Genomic DNA, 21,440 nt, shown 5'->3' on the forward strand with positions numbered 1-21,440 from the left:
TGACTTATTTCTGCACCCCAAAAGCACGCCAAGGCAAGTCAGAGGGGCAACCCAGAAGAGGCAAACCTCTCATCCCATCCACCCTTTACCAGACTCCCATTTCCCCTCTCTCTTTGCAGCATTTATGATTTTATATAACTCAATTACAACTCAAAGCTTTAGCATTAGTACAGCAAAGATCTGAGTTCATAAACCTCCTCTGGAATGCTGCAGCACTCTCCTAAGCAGGGCTGACCTGTTTATGTGTAAGTAAGGATGTCTGACCATTCTAAACTTATTTATTCAGCAGCAGAGTGCCAGGCTGGATTAGTATCCTTTTAACCAAAGGAGCCCCCAGTCCCTCACTGAGCTGTGCCCTCCTCTGCAGCCACCCAGCAGCAAAGAAAAGCTGCTCCAGGACAGGCACTGAACATCCACCAGTGCTGCTGGTGAGCATCACACACAGCGGGCACAGCCAAGGAGCCAACCACAATAACAAAGTACAGGGAGCTGACACATCCTTCAAACTCCTAAGACTCATTTCAGGCTCTTCCCACCAGCGACAGCCTCCTCCCCTGGAGCAGACTGCAAACATTTTGGGAGCTTGGGGCTCTCTGGAAAATGTTCCTCTGTTTGTGACCACCAGTTAATTAAGAGCTTTTTGGCTTTTTAATGTTAATTTTAAGAACAGGGACTGAGCCACAGCTAGAGGGAGGGGAAGAAAACAAAACAGTTAATTAGTTCCATAAATATTAACACAACTGATCGCCACGATCTGGCAGAAGGCGCTCACAACATGGAAATGGTCTGTCTCCAGAAGGGAACTCAAAGCACTGGCTATATTGCAAGTTTCAGGGTTTCAGATACTCATTTACCTCTTTTAAATTAATTGCAGTGACTTTAATTAAAGTGGAGCTTCCCACAACTGTTCTCATAGCACAGACAAATTGTTACTTTAAGCAGTGTGGATTTTTTATCCCCTTTTTTTTTTTTTTTAAGTTATTACTATTTAAGGCACCAATGTTTTTAGCCTTCAGTAGGATTCTCACTCTAAGTTCTCCCAGGAGCTACCCACAGCAGGTCACTGTTCTCTGTTCCAAGCAGTCCCCACAGCTGCAGAACTTGGCCAACCTGACTCCTGAATCCCACTGACTTTAATCCTCTGGACCAAAGGAACAGAAAAACCCTCTGGTTTCAAGGTGGGTTGTTGAAAACTACGGAATCTGTTTGAGGTGCCCTCTACACTGGGGTCGTGTGACCTCACTGGAGAGGCTTCCCCTACCACAGACCACTGTCAGAGCTCCTCTCAAACACAGTGCAGTTTTGTAACAGCCTGTTGGAAATCTCTGCAAACACCAAATGTGCCCTTAAAAGGTGATCTGGCATTGTCAAGGTAAGAGCAGCTCCCAATGATGCAGTCAAAAAAACCAAACAGATTTCAGTTAAAAAGCAAGGGAAAAGGAACATAAACTGCTACCTAAAGCCATTCACCCAGACATGGTAAAGTGCCATCTGTCACTTTATCGAGCTGCCAGGATGGCCAACCCTGGGCCTGGGGCAGAGGGTAAAGAACATCCCTTTGCCTCTTTAATCTCTGCCTAGCATTTTCCCTTCCCTGGGAGTTTTTCCTTTCTTGTAAATGCTGTTACTGGAGGTTTCAAGCACTTTCACACACAATCTCAAGAGGCAACACCAGCTCATGGAGGGAAATCTGCCGTTTGAGCCGAGACCTGCATGCCCTGTGCAGGTGACACAAAGGAAGACAGACATCCTGCAGAAGGTACAGGGTGGAGGGGAGGGGGCAGGGAGCTAAAGCAAGAATTCCCAGCTCAAATGCAAAGCTGCTCCTCCCAGATCCACAAGCCAAGCAGGTATTTTCAAAGACATTGAAACGACTGCAGTGCAACAGCACCAAGGGCATTGCCAACAGGCTACCTCCAACATAGTGAGTGAATGGCCAGCACAAGCAGATCCAAAAATTCCCTGAGGATGCATTAAGAGAAAGCAGCAAATGCTTAGAACTCATGGTCAGAAAGGTGCATTCATTAAAACAGAGATTTTTTGTTTGTTTGTTTTTTAATCCTTCAATTGTTAAATTATAGGACACAAAGATTTGCATCCTGGCAAGAGCTCCTGAAGAGTCAAGGGGGCCTGGCCATGTCTGCAGTTCTGCCAGCAACACCAAAGTGGATCCACTGCAGGGGTAACCACCAGACCAGACACTGCAGGAACAGCAACTGTCAGAGGGGTCTCACAGGGATTCTGGTACGTCACCCATAAAAAAATAAAAAAAAAGGAAAACAAACCCGAAAAACAAGACAGCAAATCATACAGCATGAAGTTAATGCAGGACCACGATCCCAACCAACCACAGCTTCTCTGCTTCTCTTTGAGGCTACAAAAAGAGGAAAGGGATTGGACAAGTGGGTGCAGAGCTCAAGCAGAAGGAAGCAGATAATGTGACAGACCCAGCAAATATGGAACTTGTGAGCAGAAGCTGAGGTGCAGAGCAGAAGGGCACAGTCAGTGATGCTGCAGAGGGAGGCCTGGCAACAAAGGGAACTCAGAAAGAACCTCAGAAATGGGGAAAGCAAGGCTGTGCACAGCCTGCAGGCTCTAGAAATTCACTGCTGTCAGATTCCTGCCCGGTCTGATTTTATTCTCTCCTATCTCCACATCTCTTCAGGAGGATAAGGGAATTCCTTGTCAGATGCTCAGTAATTTCACTGCTCTACTCCCCTCTGTGCCCCTGACAGAGGATCCCGTGCCACAAGACAGTCCTGGACTTCAGAGCACAACCTCTGTCCAGGCTGATGTCCTACATGACTCCATGCCCCACACCTCGACCAGAGGCAGGAAATGGGTTTAATCCATGTTTCACATTTTCCTGGCTCACCAGTGGCACAGGAGGAGACAGAGAATCTGCAGGAAAAGCAACTCTGGACACAAACTCAAATCAGGACGAAAAGCTAAGGCTTTGCAAGCAATTATGAACTTGCTGCTGTTGCACTTCTGCTTTCTCAACAGCCCAGCTTGTCACAGTTCCCTTCTGGAGGAGCTGAAAATAAAGCAGGAAGCTACCAGTCCAGTTGTTCATACCATTCCACAGCTGGTTCATCATCCACTCCAAAAAAAGAGACTTTCACAGGCAAGTGGTTTGCCAGAGCCATGCTTGAACAGGCCCTTGCTTCTATGAGCAAACACTGAGGAAGGAAAGCTAAAGCAAACAAACAAACAAAAAAAAAGCAGCAGCAACCCTCCACATGACAGGCCATTATTTCTGACTTGCTAGGAAACATTTAATTCCCACGCCACAGAGGCTCACCCAGATGAGGTTTATTCACTCCCATGAGTCACAGAGGTCCCTGCACGGATTAGATTATGGCAAAGCCTTTGATTTATGCTACGTCAGTGGCTGAGTAAACTACACTGACAGAAACAATCACCGGGCAAGCAACTCACGGACTGCACTCCAGCCTTCACAGGGATGGCACTGGCTTTTGTTACCTGTGTGTGTGCGTGGAAATCATCTGGAATTTGGCATTAAGATGAGCTAATGACTAAAGACAAAAAGCAGAGCAGGGGAAAGCAGTGGCAGCAGGACTGTTTCACAGCACGACACAGCTCAGAGCTCCGGTGTTAAAATACTTTCCGTTTTAGACCACTGGCTTTTTATGCAACACAAGACTCACCTACAATGAATTCCACTTTGGTGACACTTTTTTGTCACAGTTCCAGCCTCTCCTTCTCGTGCCACAAGGATTACTGATGCCAGAACAGCCTGAGCTGGTACCTCGCCCTAATAAGCACGCTGAATCAGCCTTGTGTCCAAGGGAAACAACAGACCATTACCATGAGCAGCAGATACTTCCACAGGGCACTCTGGATTCACCAGCAATCCCCAGAAAAACAAGGCCTTCGGCTGGCAAGAACCAACAGCCCCAGTTTACCCTCCCAGAACGAGGGGCCTCTTTCCATCTCCTTTCAGCACCAGCACACACAACTGCTCGTGTTAAGCGAGATGCAAACCCTGCCAGAGACTCTGAACTTCCCAGCTTACACATCCGTGTTTCCCCCTGTTCCCTCAGAATAACCACAGCCATGGATTTATTTTCAGGGCACAGCAATGACCTCCACATCATTCTCTTTTCTTCCCGCTCCCCAGCAGCCAGTTTGCTTTTCCGGCCACTGTCGAGCTCCAAGCTGACATCTTCTAAAACTTGATCCAGTTTCAAGCTCTTCCTCAGCCTAAATTTTATTTGGAAGAGAGTCCAAGCACAAGGCCAGATCGAAACGCAAAACACACAGATATCGGTAGTCTTGGATAACGTGAATAAATCTTGGATAATGCGAGGCACACGCACAGAGGGAGGACAAACACACCTGCTTTCTCAACTGCCACATAGCATCCTTGGCAGGAAAAAAAATAAATAAATCTTCTCTAACTATGAAAAGCACAGGAGATAGAGTGAGCCCACCTACAGTCTGCCAAGTTGACCTTCTCAGAGCTTGAAAAGCAAGTGGGAGAGAAGCACGCTTTTGTCTTGCTATTAAATCTTAAAATAGCAACGTGTAGGAGAATCCTACCCTCCTGCCCTGTGCACTAAGCTGAGGGGGAAGGGAAGCATGGGGTGGAGGAAGGGCTGGAGTCAAGCTGAATTTCCTGCTGAACAGGGTCTGAGCTGACCAGAGATGCCAGGAGACAAAGGATGTCTGCTTAGAATCTCTTTTCTAACTCCAGGCTGTCTGCCATTGTATGCACAGCCTAGTTACAGTTCACTGAACTAACACAAAAAATTGAATTGATTTCCATAATGAAAAACCCTCTACATGGTTCCAGAGTGAGACAAGAAAGGGCATGACAGCTCGGGGAGGATGTAAAAAAAATAATAATCAAATAACTTTTTGCCTGTTGAACTGCAGTTTTGAGCCCCCAAATGAACAGCTATTTTTAGCTGATCATCTGGAAATGGAGAGGGAATACAAAGCATCGGGGTCAGCATCGCTGTCTGCAGGAAGCCAGCAACATAGCCTGGAGAGAGGCAGTCAGGCACCACACATCTGCATCATCAGCACTGCACAGGGACCAGCAGCACGGCTCTATTTATAACCCAGACATGTGCAGCTGGAGCCTGCAATGAAGGGCTGGCATTGCAGGCTGCCAGCCCTCAACAACACGCTGTCTGATTTAATTAAAGATGATGGCAGAGTGCACATGCACACACACATGGATGCATACGTGTCCTTCTCCCAGGAGAGTTCCCAACAGTGAGCTCCCTGTTTGGAGAACAATGCATTTTCACCAAGGTTCCCGTGCAGGCAGCAGGCAAATTTGTCCTCACACAACCCCTCCACTTCCTCACTCTGCTCTGTGACCAAATGTGACTGACAGGCAGCTCACCACTGCTCAGGTAAACACTAGCCCTTGAGTGGCTGAAAAGGAGAACAAAGTCACTGTAGTATTTATTTACACAAAGAGAAAAAATTCATTTAGCCTGCAAACAAGGACAGCTTCTGCATCAGGGACAGCTTGCTGTGCCACCAGGTTCCATTCAGAGGTGAAACCTGCTTTCAGATACAAAGCTCTGCCTCTCAGCAAGCAGTTAAAGGGAGCATTTCCTTGCTGGGGGACTAGAAATCAAAAGGCTCCACCACCTCCTGCCTGTTCCCGCTCTCACTTCCCACACTCCCTGCGAGCTGGACTTTCCTGCTGTGAGTCCCTGAGCCAGGGAGCAACAGCAAAGGACAGGAGGAGAGGACTTGCTGCAGTCAGGCTGCAGTGGGTACAGCACTGTTGGTACACAAGGAGCAACTTGTTGACAAAACACTGGGTTAGGAATGGCAAAAGCAGCCACAAAGGAAGCCCTGAGACCAGGTCACAGCCTGGGCCCTGCTGTCCTCTCAACCCCTGAGAGTCTCTGGCTGCAGGAGGACACCCCACAGATCATATGAAGCTGGCTCCCCATCTAGGGATCACCAAGCACACCTGTGCTGTTCTGCCTCCACCCCAAGCAAAACCAAACCTCTTTTAAAGGCCCTCGCAGGAACACGGGAAGGGATGGTTGGGTTGTGCTCCCCTGGGCTTGTTCTGACAAGTCAAACACAGTCCTCGGGGTCTTTGCTCACAACCTTATGTGGCACTCACTCAAAACACGACAAACCTGTCCTGGAGGAAATGACGCTCCTGGAGTCCAAGTCGAGCTTCTTGACGAGGGTATCGGGGTCAATCTTCAGCCCAGAAAAGACACCAGAAGATGACAGGTCCCAGTCCTTATCCAAAAGAAACATTAAGCAGGACTCAGTATAAACACCACCAGGCTACATTTAGTTAAAAAAATCCCCCAAAAAGTCAAACCCAGCACCATCCATAAGGGGACAATGGCAGGGAGAAGGTGCCTCTCCTGAGCAGGCAAGGGCAGGTAAGTCACCCCATTGGCCTGCTCTTCTCCCCCCCATACCCCAGGCTCTTCCACACAGAAGGAAGTTTCACAAAGTCGTATTTTGGACTGTTCTGTTCCTAACAGAGTTCTGCTTCAACCCAACCTCGCCTCACTCAAGTGCATTCAGGAGAGCTCTCCCAGGAGAGCTGCGAACAGCATCCTTAGGAAACGGCAGATTTATTACAGGTACTGAACAATACAGATAAGCAACAAATGAGCAGATTAGGGGATTAAAGCCTAAAGCAATGGACATTAAGCAGATTCAGTGACTACCAGCAACTCACCAGATCTTCGGCATCATGCTTTAAGCATGCAACGCCTTTAAGTCCTAAGCTCTGCAGTAGCTACTCTGGCTGGATTAGAAGAATTTATTACTTTAGCCAGCAGTATCTACCAGCACTGACACATAACTTCATAGTGGTATTAAACCCAGGTGTATTTGGCCCAGGTGATTCCTCCCCCCTCACAAGGAAAGCTCAGGCACATAAAAAAACATTTACTGCTGTTGTGTTCTCGCTGTGAGGGGGCTGGGGAAGGCACCCAGCTTTAATCTCAAGTGTGTACTCATAACACAGCTGGGGAAACCAGACACTGTCTGCATCTCCTACACGACTCGTGTGCGCAAACTGACAGCTCCTCTCCACCTCCCCTAACCCAAAACCAAAGAGAACCCCTGCAAAATGAGTCAGGCAGCCTCTTCTCTCACCCCCTTCTCTCCCTACACTTGCTGGCAATGATCCTCACTGCTGCATCCAAGTTACCCCCACTCGCTGCAACGCGGCGCAGGCACCCTGTGTGTCCCCAGCAGCAGGAGCAGTGCTGCCACCCCCCGACATGTGTCACCACCCTGCGTGGGCTCTCTGCGAGCGCGGGGACCGCAGCTCTGCTGCGGGGCGGGGATGCCCTCCCACGGGCAGCACCCACGGCACCCGGGCAGGGCGCGGAGCTGGAGCGCTCCCCGGGGATCCCTCGCTTGCCGAGCCCGCAGGAGCAGCGCCGAGCCCGCAGGGGCAGCGCCGAGGCTCCGGCAGGGCTTTCCTAAAGCGGGACCGGCCCGGCCCGGCCCGGCCCGGCCTGCGCGGCCCTCGCCGCCCGCCCCCGGCGCCTCAGCGCGGGGCACCCCCGGGCACCGCGCTCGGGGCAGCCCGGGGAGCCGGAGGGGCCGAGCTGGGCTGCGGGGCCGGCCCTTTCCGCGGGAGCGGGGCCGGGGGTGTCACTGCGGGGCCCGCCCGCGGTACCTTCCCGGGGCCGGGGCTGGGGAGCGGCGCGGGCAGCGGCGGCGGGTCCCGGGCGGGCCCGGCCCGGGGGGCCGTGCGGTGCAGCCGCGGGCGCTTCACCTTCCCCACCATGGCCGACAGGAGCGGGACGGGAAGGGGCGGCCCGGCCTGAGCCGCGCCCGGGGCCGCCCCGCCGGGGCGGGACCTTCCGGCGGCACCGCCCGCCCCTCGGGCCGGCCCGGGCCTGGCTGCTGGGGTGTGCCCCTCGGGTGTGCCCCTCAGGTGTGCCCCTCGTCACCTGCCCTGCGTGAGGGAGCGCCCCTGGGGCGGTCCCTGCCCGCCCGCTCCGGCTGGTAGCGCTGGGGCGGGATGGCAGCCCTGGAAGGGACCCATCAGGATCGTCGAGTCCAGCCTCTCATTCCCCAGTCTATACACACATACAGGTTTGCCCCGTCTCAGGGGCAGAGTCTGGTGCAGCCCTTGTTAAACTTCATACATTGTCATACACAGGTAGCTGGTCACAGCCAAGTGTACCCCTGTGCAAATACTACAAGGTTGAAAATACAAAATATTGCTGAGGGTGGAGATCCCACAGGCGCCTGAATCCATTCTTTTAGCTGGAGTATGTGACTGGAGCACACCTGGGAATCATGGAATTGCATAATGGTTGAAAGGGACCTTAAAGATTATTTTGTTCCACTCTCCTGCCACTGAGCCACGGAATCCCGTCCAGCCTGGCCTGGAACACTTCCAGGGATGGGGCAGGTTGTAATGTTTGTTAGGGATAGAAAGATTTAATGTCTATCGAGAGTATAACAACAGGAAAACTTCCTTGCTGTAGGCTGGATGAGCATCATTTAGGAGCAAAGGCCCAAAATAACATCACTGATCACCAAAACCAGTGACTCTGGGGAACAGCCACTCTGAGAGTACCCAGCTGGATGCCCAACTCCTCACCCCAGCTGCTTGGATATATCCTGCAAAAGCCACAGCAGTCCTGCAGACAGTGGTTGGGGGAAACACAATCCACTCTAGTAAAAATAAAAAGAGGAACCAGTAAAAATAAAAGCAGCTGAAAGAAAATAGAAAGAGGAATGTTTAACAGCTTACAATGCTTACAGACGGGCTGGAGAGCGTACACGCCGTGACAAAGCACATGTCCCCAGAGGGTGCCCACCTCCTTCAGCTGCAGCATGAGAGCATGAGGAACAGCTGGGAGGAACTGGGATATACCAGCAAGCTTCAGCTTTGGCTGCAAGGACCAAGGGTACACCTGCTCTGCTCCCGCAGCTCCAACTCCAGGGGCTCCCAGCTCTCCCACCCTCTTCCCTCAACCTTTCCTCAGCTGGAACGGGGTGGCTGGACAAAGCCTATGAAATAAGTGAGGAGGACAGGGCAGCTCGTTAAGGGCCTCACGCAATACAAAAGCAAAATTACAGCTCGTCTCACTCAACCACACTTCCTTCCCTCAGATCTGCAACCTCCACCACCGGCAGGAAAGCCCCACCAGCCTTCCCAGCTTCATCCGCCCCAGCCCACCCACTCCTGGCCCGGGGGCTGCTCTGCAGCATCCAGCTGTACCCACCCAAGCTGGGCTGAGCTCCCCAGCTCGCAGCTGGCTCATCCTCAGGCTCCATCCCCGCCACATCCCGCATCAGCTGCTCCAGTGCTCCCATCCCACCGCCAGCACTGCTGTGATGCTTTCCTGCCACACTTGGCTGTGGAGAAACCAAGCCAGAGCTCTGCCGTCTGCTTTAATAAAAGCACTAACCCGTGGAGCATCCATTGCTGGCACTGCAATGTCTTTGCTCGCTGCAGAAATAAACCCAGCTCTGTAACTGTAACACAGCAGCGGGTGAACAGCACCAGGGTCTTACAGTGCCTCAGGTCTCCCTGCCCATGGCAGGGGGTTGGAATGAGACGGTCTGTAAGGTCCCTTCCAACACAAACCCATCTGTGATTCTATGATAATGCGACACGGTGAGACGACAACAGCTTGCTTGGAAGGGAAACCTACCAAGTAATTAGCAAAGCCTCACACTGAAAATAAAAAAAATAAATCTACAATCCTGTATGTTTTCTAAATGACTTTAATTAACAACCTTTACTGCTACCCCAGCACAGACATTTCAGAGTCTAACACAGAGCCTGAGGGGAGCCAGAGGCTCCTCTCCACACCCGAGGGCTGTCAATAGCTCTCAAAAGAGTGAGTTTCCCCCGCTACCAGCTTTGTGTGCTCACTGGGGTCCCCAGCAGCGCTGTGAGAGGTGAAAAGTGGGCAGAAAGGGGGGGTTTTGGGTTGGCCCCCTTTCCCAGGTGCTGTGGGAGGGCTGCAAGCCCCCTGGGTAGCCCAGGGAGTTGAGCCCCAGCCCCCCAAGGCAAGTTGCTGTGGGTTTGACCGCTATGAGTGGGACTGGCTGGGTTTTGGGGGGAACACACCCTCTCACAGTTACCACTCCGACTTCCTCCTTCCTCCAGCAAGACAGAAATAGGAAGGAAAGGTTGGGGTACGTCGCAGAGCTCCGGATGCCTGGCTGCTCTTCCCAGCCAAGCTTGAAAGGGTGAGACCATCCTCATCCCAGCCCAAGGACGGGAAAGAGGCAAAGGCTGGATGCCAGGTGAGTACAGCATCATCTCTATTATCTATGCTTCTGTTCCCCCTTTCTGGGGGGTGAAGGCAGCCAGGCAACAAAGGGGTTTTGTAGCTCTGTTCTTTCCGGGGAATCGTTTTGTAATTCCTGATCTAACTTTTGGCCACTCGAGTTCAGGGGGGTTGGTGCGGTGTCCCTCCCGCAGGTGGGTCGGTCTGTGCAGCCTTTGCGAAGGCAGCTTGCCGAGCCTGTAGTGCTTTTGCTTTTGGAGGCAGCATTGAGCCTGGAACTGCAGGTGGCAGGATGTCAGACCCCGAGAAACCCTTTCCTCGCCACCCCACGGGCTCAGCAAGCAGAGCAGGGAGGGTGCTGTGTGCTCCTCCCACGCCCTTACACATGGCACTGGGGAGGGTGGCGTGGGCTCCGTGCCCTCCTGCAGCACCAGGGCTGGGGGCTGTGCCAGTCCCCCTCCTGGGACCCTCCTCTCCCTCCTGGGGTCTCACTCACTGCCTGCGGGACGCGCTGGGAAAGAGGGAGCTGAGGTGGCGGCATGGAGTGAGCATGGCAGGGACAGCAGCCTGGAGGGGGCTCAGCACGGTGCCACCGCCCATTGCAGGGCCCTTCCTACTTGTCCCTGCACCCCCGTGGGCCTGGGGGAACAGCTGGGGGAGGGAGTGAGAGCCTTGCTCTTCTCCTCTGTATCTCTGTGTGCTGCTCACATCAAATACTCCTCAGCCGAGCGGCCCCGGGGAGAGCAGGTTCTCCCTGACATCTCAGTGGCTCCTGGATGCAGATGGAATGCAGGGCACACCCCAGATGCCAGGGAAAAGCAGCCTGGCCCTCGTTCTTGATGCTTTTTCCCAGCGTCAGAGCCACAGCTCCCAGCCTGCTGGCAGGTGAGAAGCAAAGATGTGGACACGGTGCAGTGCCATCGTGCCCCGGGGCCAGCAGGGACACTGGAACGTGGCTGCTGCAAGGTGTGGGGACGCCCTACGTGGTGCTTTTTGCTGTCACAGCTGTCACATCCTGCTTCACACGGAGGTTTTGCACTTTTCTGTCCCCATTCTGGCGCTGCCAGGAGTGCTCTCAGCGTGCTGGAGAGCGTGGGGCCCCTGGGCTACCCAGGGCAGCTCTTTCCCACCCTAGCAGGGCTTTGACCTAGGGAGACCCAGCAGCACAAATCCCCTCTTTCCCTCCCTCCCAGGGCAGGGCAAGGGTCCCACAGGCACCCAGGGATCTTGGTGCTCAGAGCCAAGGGACACCACAGACTATTTTAGGGACTTGGTGCACGTGGGAGAGAGCTCACCCCACAGATCTGTCCTCTGCAGGCACTGGAGGCTGCTGGAATAATATATTTCCTGTAATAGGACACAGGAATATATATATTCTTTTTATATATTAAAAATACCTTCATATTTTTTATGTTTGCCCTGTAATTTATATGTATTATATATACATATATATATAAATATGTAAAATACATATACACACACACTGAGTGTGATACTCTGCATGGACTGGGGAAGTCCTGTGTAAGGCCACGTGCTTTGGTGGGATTTATCCCCACTACACAACCCAGTGATGGAAGAAAGGGCCCAAAATCAGGTGACATCCACTCTCCCGTCCTCACTTTGCTCATTTCCCTTCTGTGCTCGGGGTCTGGGATTGCCCTGTTTGGAGGGGTGGGAAGGAGCAGCGCTGCTGGGTGTGGTGCCCAGCGTCCCTGCACAGCATGGTGGTGATGCAGCACCAGCGATGCCTGGAGGAAGTGCCCAGGAGCACTGGGCACTGGTGGCTCCTCATCGTTCCAGGTGGATGGTGCAAACACCCCAGGAGTCCTGCCAGGATACCGGGCACGAGCTGTGTGTCCTCCTGTTTTGCAGGAGAACAGATGCTGAGCAAAGCACTGGTGGGGAGTTGTGGCTAACAGACTCATCTCTGCTGTTGAACACTTATTTATAGCAACAAGATCGCTGCTCTCATCAACACTTCCCCTTCAGCCCTATTTATAAATCCCAGCTTGCTCTTCATCCCAACAGCATCCCCCAGTATGCTCCAGCTCTGGGCCCTGACCAGCAGAGCCTGGTGGCAGCGTGTCCTGCCCTTAGATGGGGTGCTCGATCTCGGCAGCCCCGTCTCCCAACCCCGGCATGAGGGTGCTTGTAAAGCTCTGCAGTTCTGCTCCTTCACACCAGTGCAGCAGGATGGACTATAAGCACCCCTCTGCTTGCCTGAATTTATGGAACAGAAGGGAAAAAAAACCCCAACATCACGGGCAGAGCACACCCAGGAGACGAGACCCAGGGCTGGCGGTGACTGCACAAGTCTGGGATGAGCCGGAGGGATCGGTAAGGGGGTTGGAGGAAACGCTGCTGAGGCCCGTGCTGGGGCCCTGCTGGTGCAGAGTCAGACTGAAAACCTGCTTTGCACTCCTCTGAACGCTGTAAAGAGGCAGACAAAGGCAGAAGGCCCTATTTGTTCTCTTGGAAAGTAATCCTACATCATGTATGCACTCCCCCACCCACACACCAGGGCGTCATTTCCCTCCATGGCAGAACAGAAGAAGTGCTGAGCTTCCTGCCCCTGCTCTCTCCTAGCATCTGGGTGTGCTTCATGATCTTGTGACAAGGGCAAGAGACCACTTTGGTGATGAAAAGGCATCCAAATCCAGCCCATGACATGAACCCTACATTACAACACTTGAGAGCAGCCAGCACTGGGGGTGTTTTGAGGTTCCCACTTCATTTCCTGGGTTTGGGAGCTTTTTAAATCCTGTTTTAATTGGAAACTTGCTCTATTTTATGAGATGGGCCCATAAGCAGGAAACTCCAACCTCCAGCAAGAATGAGGAGCTCACAGAGCTCTATTCCATCGCTGCCCCACACTTTGGCATGGCAGCAGGAATTAAACATTTGGAAACACTGGGCAGGTGGAATAGCAGGAGCTCATTAAATCTGTGGGTTTTGTCCCCACAGCCTGTGTGGGAACTTCTGGCTTGTAGCAGAACTGGAGCCTAATTAGGCACATTCGGGGTGTCGATCACCTGGTGCTACAGGAAACAAGGGTGGAAGCCACTTTTCCCTCTTACAGGCTCAAACTGTGCTGGCAGAATCTGGAGGTGACAGAAATGTGTTGGGACAGCTAAGCAGTGTTACCCACCAACCTACCTAGACCTTCTCTCTGCACTAGGGAGTAAACCAGACACTCTTTCCAGGCTGACCAGTGTTCTCCTAAGCTTGTGTAGTATCTTACAGAGGCTAATGAGCTAAGACAGGACATCCTGACATCTCAGAAGGGGATCTGGCCAGCCTTACGTACTCACACGTCTCAGTGCTTTCTGGAGGTTTCCCTTGTTTTCTCATTTCCGTGTCACCCTGTGCTGTTTACTCGGCAAGTTCACAGGAGGGGGTGATGGCAGGAGCTGAGGAGTGGTTATTTTCTTGCTCAGGGCAGCATCAGAGCTATTTTGAAGCCGATGACCTGCTTTCCAGATACTGTGTCTAATACTGCTAAAAAGGGCGACATTTGTTGTTCCTTTGTGCTTTCTTCAGTCCTCTTTCTTCTCCTAACAAATTCCTCTTTTCTCACTTCCCCATGTGCATCCATGTTGCAAGGCCACTGCACTGTTACAGTAATGGCAGAGAGAGGGCAATGATTCACACAGGAGTGCTCACCAGGAGGAACCTGGCAACACCCTGCAAAAATTAACCCTGGCCTGGACAGAACCAGAGTGAGCCAGCCTCTCCACTTGCCCAGGAGATGGGACTGTGCTGGAAACCCATCCCTGGAGCACATCCCAGGTGGTCAGAGGAATGCTTTTTGCCTTGCAGAAAATGCTGCGTGCCCGCTGCCTCCAGCTGCCAGCAGTGACCGGGGTGCTGCTGCTGGTGACCACAGGTGAGCCCCACCTGCCTTCCCCCAGTGAGGTGGGGGGAAAACCCACGTGCTGCCCAACAGCGGTGGGAACGTGGCACTGAGAGATGGGCAAGGTGCCCCCCATGTCAAGTCTGTCTTCTCTCCATTTCAGCCTTTTCCATGGAGTGCCCCAAGATCAAGGTGGGGACGTGCAGGGACTGCATCCGGTCTGGCCCTGGCTGTGCCTGGTGCAAGAAGCTGGTAGGTCCGTGTAGCCTGACAAGATGTGACCCCCCCAGCAGCCAGCTAACAGGCAGCAGGATGGTCACCCTGCCTGCCTGGCTCTGCCTGGCTGCATCGTGGGAGCGTTTCATGTCCTGTGTGGTTGATGGGGCCAGGAGGAACCTGACAGGCACAACCTTTCCCCATCAATACCCACCAAAGCCTACCTTTTCTCCACCAATACCCTGGAGACCCGACTTGGGGGCTGGGTCATCTCGAAACATGCCTGTTCACCCCCTGCTCCCCTGATTGTTTCCCCCCCTGACGTTGCCACACCCAGAATTTCACCAAAGCCGGCGAGCCGGACTCCGTCCGCTGCGACACCATCGAGCAGCTGAAGCAGAGGGGGTGCCCGCGCGGTGAAATTGAGTTCCCAGTCAACGACATCACGAGGACACAGGACAGTCCCTTAAGCAACGACGTGCAGCTGACTCCCCAGGAGGTGCGCCTGAAGCTGAGGATAGGTACGCTCCGCCCGGCGTTCCCCACCCCCTCGCGCTCACGGGCTGTCCGGTGTGCCCAACGCCCTTCCACTCGCCCCCAGGCTCAGCTGGGACACAGCCAGACGTTGCAGCCCACATTTCCACCCCTTTCTTCCCAAATAGAGGAGGGGTGGGTGATGGCACGAGGTGGCACAACACGGCAGCTGACCCCGGCATCCCTGTCCCGCAGGCCAGCCCGCTGTGTTCGAGGCGAAGTTCCGCCGTGCCATGGGGTATCCCATTGATCTCTACTACCTCATGGACCTCTCCTACTCCATGCTGGATGACCTGCAGAAGGTGAAGAAGCTGGGAGGGGAGCTGCTCAGAGCGCTGGAGAGCACCACCCCTTCTCGGCGCATTGGTGAGCCTGTCTCTGGCCTGGCACAGCTTGTTCGCTGCTGGGAAGAGCTGCGGGGCTGGAGGGGGATGAGGGCAGTGGGCAGTGGATGTCCTCTGCCTGGCTGAAGAGTGTGCCAGCGCAAGGGACGTGGGCACGTACGCCGTGGCCAGCAGATTGTCCGTGCCCTGTTTCCTCTCCCTGAAACGACAGTCTGGCTGCCGTAGGGTTTGGCTCCTTTGTGGACAAGACGGTGCTGCCCTTTGTCAACACGCACCCTGAGAAGCTGCAGAACCCCTGCCCCAACAAGGATAAGCAGTGCCAGCCTCCCTTCGCCTTCAAGCACATCCTCTCGCTGACCGACAACGCCCAGCAGTTTGAGAGCGAAGTGGGCAAGCAGTTCATCTCGGGGAACCTGGACGCCCCAGAGGGGGGGCTGGATGCCATGATGCAGGCAGCGGTGTGTGGGGTGAGTCCCACACACACACACACAGGCCAGCTCTCAGCAGGCAGCTCTGCCCCTCTCTGGGTTGGGGCAGTCCAAGAGAGCATCTTAGCCCAGAGCCTCCCGACCCTGATCTCCTGTTACCCACCTTTCCCCTGCGCCCTGCCCCGTGCCGGGGCTGACACGAGGCCTTGGCAAGGGCCACGCCGTGCCCACGGGCACTGTCCTGCCAGCCCCACTCAGGGACAGGGGCCGTTCTCTGTGCCACTCGCAGGACCTGATAGGCTGGCGCAACGTGACCCGCCTGCTGGTGTATGCCACTGACGACGGCTTCCACTTCGCCGGCGATGGCAAGCTGGCGGGCATCCTGACCCCCAACGATGGCCAGTGCCACTTGGAGGACAACATGTACAAGAGGAGCAACGAGTTCGTAAGTACCCGGGGGGGGCCGCTCAGCATTTCCACACCCTCGGCCTTTTCTTCTCCCAGGCAGAAGAAAAATTGTCATGTAAAAAAAACCCACCCTGCTGCAGAGGCCAATAATCACCATAATCACCGTAACAGTCACCATAATCACCACAATTTGGGCTGCCATACCCAAGCTGTCCGCTCTTCTGCTGGTGGGGGGGATCGTGCTGAGTCTGGTATCCCTCTGCCCACCCAGGACTACCCGTCTGTCGGCCAGCTGGTCCAGAAACTCGCTGAAAACAACATTCAGCCCATCTTTGCCGTCACCAGTAGGATGGTGGATGTTTACAAGGTAAGGATATTCCAGAGGGTCCAAGTGCCTCCGTTCCCTTCCCAGCAGGACCGGCACAGCTGTGTGTGTCCTCCTGCTCCGCTGCCTCACTGTGGCAGGCAGTGCTCACCTCTTTGCTCTCCACCGGCAGAAACTCAGTGAGATGATCCCGAAGTCGGCGGTGGGAGAGCTGAACGAGGACTCCAGCAACATCATTGAACTCATCCAGGTGGCCTACAATGTAAGTGCTGCAGTTTCCACCTCTCCAATGCCAGAACCACTCCATGCAGCTGAGATCCCGGCCTGGAGTGCTCCCTGCCCTTTTTCTCTGGGCTGGAGGGAACCCTGACCTGCAACCCCACACCCCCTTGCTCTGCTCTCCTCTTGGCCTGATGGCACTTTCCCCATCATTTTCCCACAGAACCTGTCCTCGCAGATCATCCTGGACCACTCCACCCTGCCAGATGTCCTGGATGTCAAATATGACTCCAAATGCAGTGATAACCAGGACACCACGGACGGAGAAAGAGGCCAGTGTAACAATGTCAAGATCAATGATGAGGTGTGTGCTCTTGCTCAGGAACACCCCACAGCTTGCACAGTTCCTGATGCCCATCCTGTTTAATGACAGGAACGCTGGATGCTCTTCCAGGCTTTCTGTCTACTTTAATTTAATGCCAAGAGTGTCCAAAATGCTGTGGGATGGGGGGGATCCTCCACGCTGGATGTGCGTGTCCTCAGCACCCTCCGATAGCTGAGCTTCTGGCCCTTCTCTGTCTCGCTCTGCGCTTTCTAGGTCACCTTCAAAGTGAAGGTCACAGCCAAGGAGTGCATCCAAAGCCAGTCCTTCACCATCCGGCCCCTGGGCTTCACAGACACCCTGACTGTCCACGTGGACAGCAACTGTGAGTGCCGCTGTGACGAGCAGCCCGACCCGGCTGCCTGCAGCGGGCAGGGCAGCATTGTCTGTGGGATCTGCAGGTATGTGCACCAACACCCAAAACACTATTTCAAATGCTGCCAGATCTGGGGAGCTGCTGGGAGGGGGATGCTGGGCCGAGCCAGGGCCTGGGCTCTGCAGCTTTGCATGGTTTTTTTTTAATTTGGAGAAGTCGATTCATGCATTCCCCTTGGAACTGTCCCCTGCATTGACAGAGGCAGGGGACACAGTGAGCTGCCTCTTCTGTTGGTGGAGCCTAGGCTGCTTTCCCAAGGACCTCCATCCATCCAGCTATGCAACCATCCATCTCAATATCAAAGCATCCACCAACCCACCTACTGAGCAGACAACAGGTTTCTGTAGAAATCTCTCAAAATCACACTTCTGGTCTTCAGTTCACTTAAGGCTTTAAGTATAATTATTGCTTCACAGCCCCTCAGTGACAGGGAGAGGAAAAGACTGGGTTTCCTCAGGAAATACTCAGATCTCTTTGGCAAGGTTTGGAAACTATAACAGTAATTTTGGGCAACCATTTGGTGTTGTGAATATGAGAAGGGGCAGGGGGGAGCAGCATTTCTGAGGTTTCCTCCCAGTCAACCACCTGCTGCAGCATGGAGTTAGCACCAACATGCTCACCAGCGCCGGTTTTCTGTGGGGCTGTCCCCGATTTGCTCTGTCGTGGCTGAGGTTTAGGCCCCACGGCATTTCGCGTGGCCGCCGAGCCGAGCTCACCCCCTCCCCTTTTGGCGGCAGCTGCAACCCGGGCTACACGGGGAAGAACTGCGAGTGCGACACCAAAGGCAGGAGCAGCAAGGAGCTGGAGAGCAGCTGCCGCAAGGACAACAGCTCGATGATCTGCTCGGGGCTGGGGGACTGCGTGTGCGGGCAGTGCCTCTGCCACACCGGCGACGTGGCCGGCAAGGAGATCTACGGCGCCTACTGCCAGTGCGACAACGTGGACTGCGAGTTCTACAACGGCTTCCCCTGCGGCGGACCAGGTGATGCGCTGCTCAGGAGAGCTAAATGCCCGGGGAGGTGCTGCCTTTTCACGTCACGACCCGAGGGGGTGGGTTTGGGGGCTGCTGGGTCCCGCCGCGCCAGCCCGGAGGATGCTCCTTGAGCATCCCGCAGAGGGTGGGCGGCACGGCGAGCGCGGGGCGGGTGATGCTCTCCACGGTGATGCGCGGGGCACAGGGCGGGTCACCCGGGCGGCTGCAGGATCTGAAAGGTCTTCCCAATCCCCGCCCCAGAGCGCGGGAAATGCGACTGCGGGAAGTGCATCTGCGCGCCTGGCTACGAGGGCAGCGCCTGCCAGTGCCGGCAGTCGACAGACGGCTGCCTGAACGCCCGCAAGAACCTGTGCAGCCTCCGCGGCACCTGCCTCTGCAACCGCTGCCAGTGCCGGGGCGAGTACCAGCCCCCCTTCTGCCAGGAATGCCCCAGCTGCCCTTCACCCTGTGGCAGATACGTGTGAGTGACGCGCACGGAGAGGGCACGGGGGCAGCAGAGACCCCCCATCTCTCAGGCAAGCCCTGCCTGTTCCTGGGCAGAGCCCAGCTGCGGCCAAAGCCGGGGGAGCGTGTCTCTGCCCCTGCAGACGGGAGCTGTGGCTGCTTGTTTTGCAGCGCCTGTGAGGAGTGCAAGACCTCCGGGACCGGCCCCTTCGCGAAGAACTGCTCCAAGGCCTGCCCCACCATCCACAAGTCCGACAAGCCGATCGAGGGCGGCAGGAAATGCAGGGAGAAGGACTCCCAGAACTGCTGGATCTCTTTCCAGATGTTCCAGGAGGACGGTGAGGATATATACACCGTCTACGTCGAACCTGAAAAAGGTACCCCAGCCCCCGCTTTCCCTACCCTGCCACGGCGGCCTCGCTGCTTCGGGGGGCTGCATCCCGACACGGTCTGTCTGCCCCACAGAGTGCCCGGAGCCTCCCAACATCGCGCTGATTGTGGGCGGCACCATCGCTGCCGTGGTCCTCATTGGCCTGGTGATCCTGCTCATCTGGCGGTGCCTGACAGAGCTGTTTGACCGCCGGGAGTACCGCCGGTTTGAGAAGGAGAAGTCCAAAGCCAAGTGGAATGACGTAAGAGAGCCCGTCCGTGGCACTGGGGTGTGCTGGGATGGTCACGTACCCCTGGGGTGGGGACAGGAGGAGGGGACGTCCTTCCCAGAGGTAGCCAGGTAGACCTGAGCCCTCCCCTCTGGCCTGTTGTTCAGCCCAGCTGGGGTTTGGAGGGCGCTAAACAGCCTGTGGGCTCTTCTGCCAGTGCTGCCTGTGCTGCTGGCATCGGGAGGGGTTGGGCAGGCAACACAGCACAACACAAGCCTCTCACTTCTCTCCCTCCAGGCTGATAACCCCCTCTTCAAGAGTGCCACCACCACTGTTGTCAACCCCAGGTTTAACGAATGAGGCAATGGCTGGCAGCGCTGGGACCCACTGTTAAATAAGGAAATGCCAAGTTAAAGAAACCTCAAACGAAGGAAATCTTAAACTAAGGCCCCCACCTCCTCTTCTTTTATCCTCGTGGTTTGTTCCCTTCTCCCGTGTCAGGTGCTGGCTGAGGGACTGCATCGTGCCAGTGTCCTGGCCTAGTGCTCGAGGGTGGGGTTGGTGGGGATGGGAGAAGGGAACAGACACAGCTTTGCTGTGGATGGGACTGCAGAGCAGGCCTCACCATGGGAATGTGCAGCAGCTCCTGGACTGGACACTGACTGTCTCACCTCCTGATGCTAACTTTGCCTTCTGCCAGGAGCCTCAAAGCCAGCAGAGCTCACAGAGTGCTTCCAGCTCTGAGTTTGAGCTGGGATTTCAAAACTGCCACGCCTCTTCTGCTCCAGCAGGATCTGCTCCTAGGCTGCTCCATGCCCTTCCCTTGCTGAACTGGTCTCCACCATTATGCACTGGCTTCCAAAGAACTCCCTGCTGAGTAGGATGTGGAGGGTCCTCCAGGCTGGCAATCTGCTCCGGAGGTTGCAGTGATGCGATGTGCCCTAAGGGCTAGTGGGCACCTGTACCTAGGGATGGAGAGCAGCTGGGGAGCATGCACTGAATCTTTTTCCTAAATCATCGACTGTTTCATGGTGTCACTCCTCTCAGACCTACCTCAGGCTAGGTTCTGCTTGGGCTCCTGCACGCCTGGCTTACCTCCATCATGCCTTGAAGTCCTCCTCACAGCAAGGAGGCAAAAGAGCCACCGTTTGATCTATGAAACCTTGGCACTGAGCAGCTGAAAAATTCCCTGCAGGTTGGAGATCAGACACAGCTTCTTCCACCACCCCTCAGGGCGTGATCTCCCTGCTCTGCGAGCCCATCAGACATACCAAGAACCAGCTGTGCAAAACATCTGGCAGTGCCCAGAGCATCTCCAGCTCAGCACTTATCCCAATCACCCACAGCAGCCAATTGCCCTTCCATTGTGGGGTTGCTCCTGTGAAACAGCGGTACCGTTCCTTATTTGCTTTCAGTTTGGGATTAATTTGCATACGGTTGTCTTGTGTCGCATCTTCATTTGCTCTCTGAATGGGGTTTATCATGAATAAAGATTTAATATATAAAGTGAATACATCTGTCCTGCTAAGAATTAAGTGCAAGGGCAGCAGCTGAGGTGTTCACTGGAGAAACTACAGCCACACCCTGTCATTGCTGCTGCCATCTCCCATAGCTACAGTGCCTGGGAAAGATGCTGGCCAGAGAAACAAGCTGTCATCTACAATAATTTGCCATCTATGCCCTGAAAGGTGCTCCCTTGCAAGCCCAAACCGACTCGCTGAATGATGCAGAGCAGTTCTTTGTCCCTGCCCAGCTGCTGGCAGCTGTACGTAAACCACCTCAATCAAACAAGAGTGGCTGTGCTGCCTCAGATCACGGGTTAGTTTTGGCCATTTTGTTGTTGTTCAGCAGTGACTGTGAGGGTCTAGGGCCAGGTAAGAAGAAGGAAAGCGTGTCTGATACTCCTTGCAGCAGGATCCCAGCCTGCTGCTATTTCTGGCTTGAGGACCCCCAGGATGTCAGCTTGATTTTGGTAAGAGCAGCAGTCTGCAGTGCGGGCTGGCACATGATCAGGTCACAGAATCACGGAATCACTGAGGCTGGGAAAAGTGGTCATCGAGTCTGTTCACCCAGCACTGCA

General features: G+C 54.5%; 2 protein-coding genes across 2 annotated transcripts in view; one reads left to right on the forward strand and one right to left on the reverse strand.

Moving 5' to 3' along the window:
* The window catches only part of SLX9 (SLX9 ribosome biogenesis factor), a 31,882-nt gene extending 24,092 nt beyond the window's left edge, over nucleotides 1-7,790 (reverse strand). The window contains exons 1-2 of the mRNA XM_050339408.1: nucleotides 7,658-7,790; nucleotides 6,141-6,249 (exon numbers count right to left, since the gene is read on the reverse strand). Of these exons, the coding sequence (XP_050195365.1) occupies nucleotides 6,141-6,249; nucleotides 7,658-7,768 (220 nt within the window). The 5' untranslated portion in view covers nucleotides 7,769-7,790. The remainder of the gene's footprint in view (nucleotides 1-6,140; nucleotides 6,250-7,657) is intronic.
* A 2,341-nt stretch (nucleotides 7,791-10,131) lies between these two features.
* ITGB2 (integrin subunit beta 2) lies at nucleotides 10,132-20,848 on the forward strand. The gene is made up of 16 exons (XM_050339361.1): nucleotides 10,132-10,254; nucleotides 14,058-14,124; nucleotides 14,255-14,343; nucleotides 14,645-14,828; nucleotides 15,037-15,207; nucleotides 15,411-15,652; nucleotides 15,903-16,058; nucleotides 16,293-16,388; nucleotides 16,519-16,608; nucleotides 16,789-16,929; nucleotides 17,164-17,348; nucleotides 18,061-18,305; nucleotides 18,558-18,777; nucleotides 18,933-19,138; nucleotides 19,227-19,393; nucleotides 19,658-20,848. The coding sequence occupies exons 2-16, from the start codon at nucleotides 14,061-14,063 to the stop codon at nucleotides 19,718-19,720; spliced, it is 2,319 nt and encodes a 772-aa protein (XP_050195318.1). The 5' UTR covers nucleotides 10,132-10,254; nucleotides 14,058-14,060; the 3' UTR covers nucleotides 19,721-20,848.
* The last annotated feature ends 592 nt before the right edge of the window (nucleotides 20,849-21,440 follow it).

Source organism: Myiozetetes cayanensis, unplaced genomic scaffold (genome assembly GCF_022539395.1).
Source record: "Myiozetetes cayanensis isolate MyiCay16 unplaced genomic scaffold, myiCay2020 scf9, whole genome shotgun sequence".
In the NCBI taxonomy this organism is placed as follows: domain Eukaryota; kingdom Metazoa; phylum Chordata; class Aves; order Passeriformes; family Tyrannidae; genus Myiozetetes; species Myiozetetes cayanensis.

What these genes read in the sequence shown, in the direction of transcription:
- ITGB2 (XM_050339361.1), top strand. Translation starts at nt 14,061, where the DNA reads ATGCTGCGTGCCCGCTGCCTCCAGCTGCCAGCAGTGACCGGGGTGCTG. An exon ending in CTTCCCCTGCGGCGGACCAG is followed by an intron (nt 18,306 to 18,557) that starts GTGATGCGCTGC and finishes TCCCCGCCCCAG; the next exon opens with AGCGCGGGAAATGCGACTGC. An exon ending in CCAAAGCCAAGTGGAATGAC is followed by an intron (nt 19,394 to 19,657) that starts GTAAGAGAGCCC and finishes CTCTCCCTCCAG; the next exon opens with GCTGATAACCCCCTCTTCAA.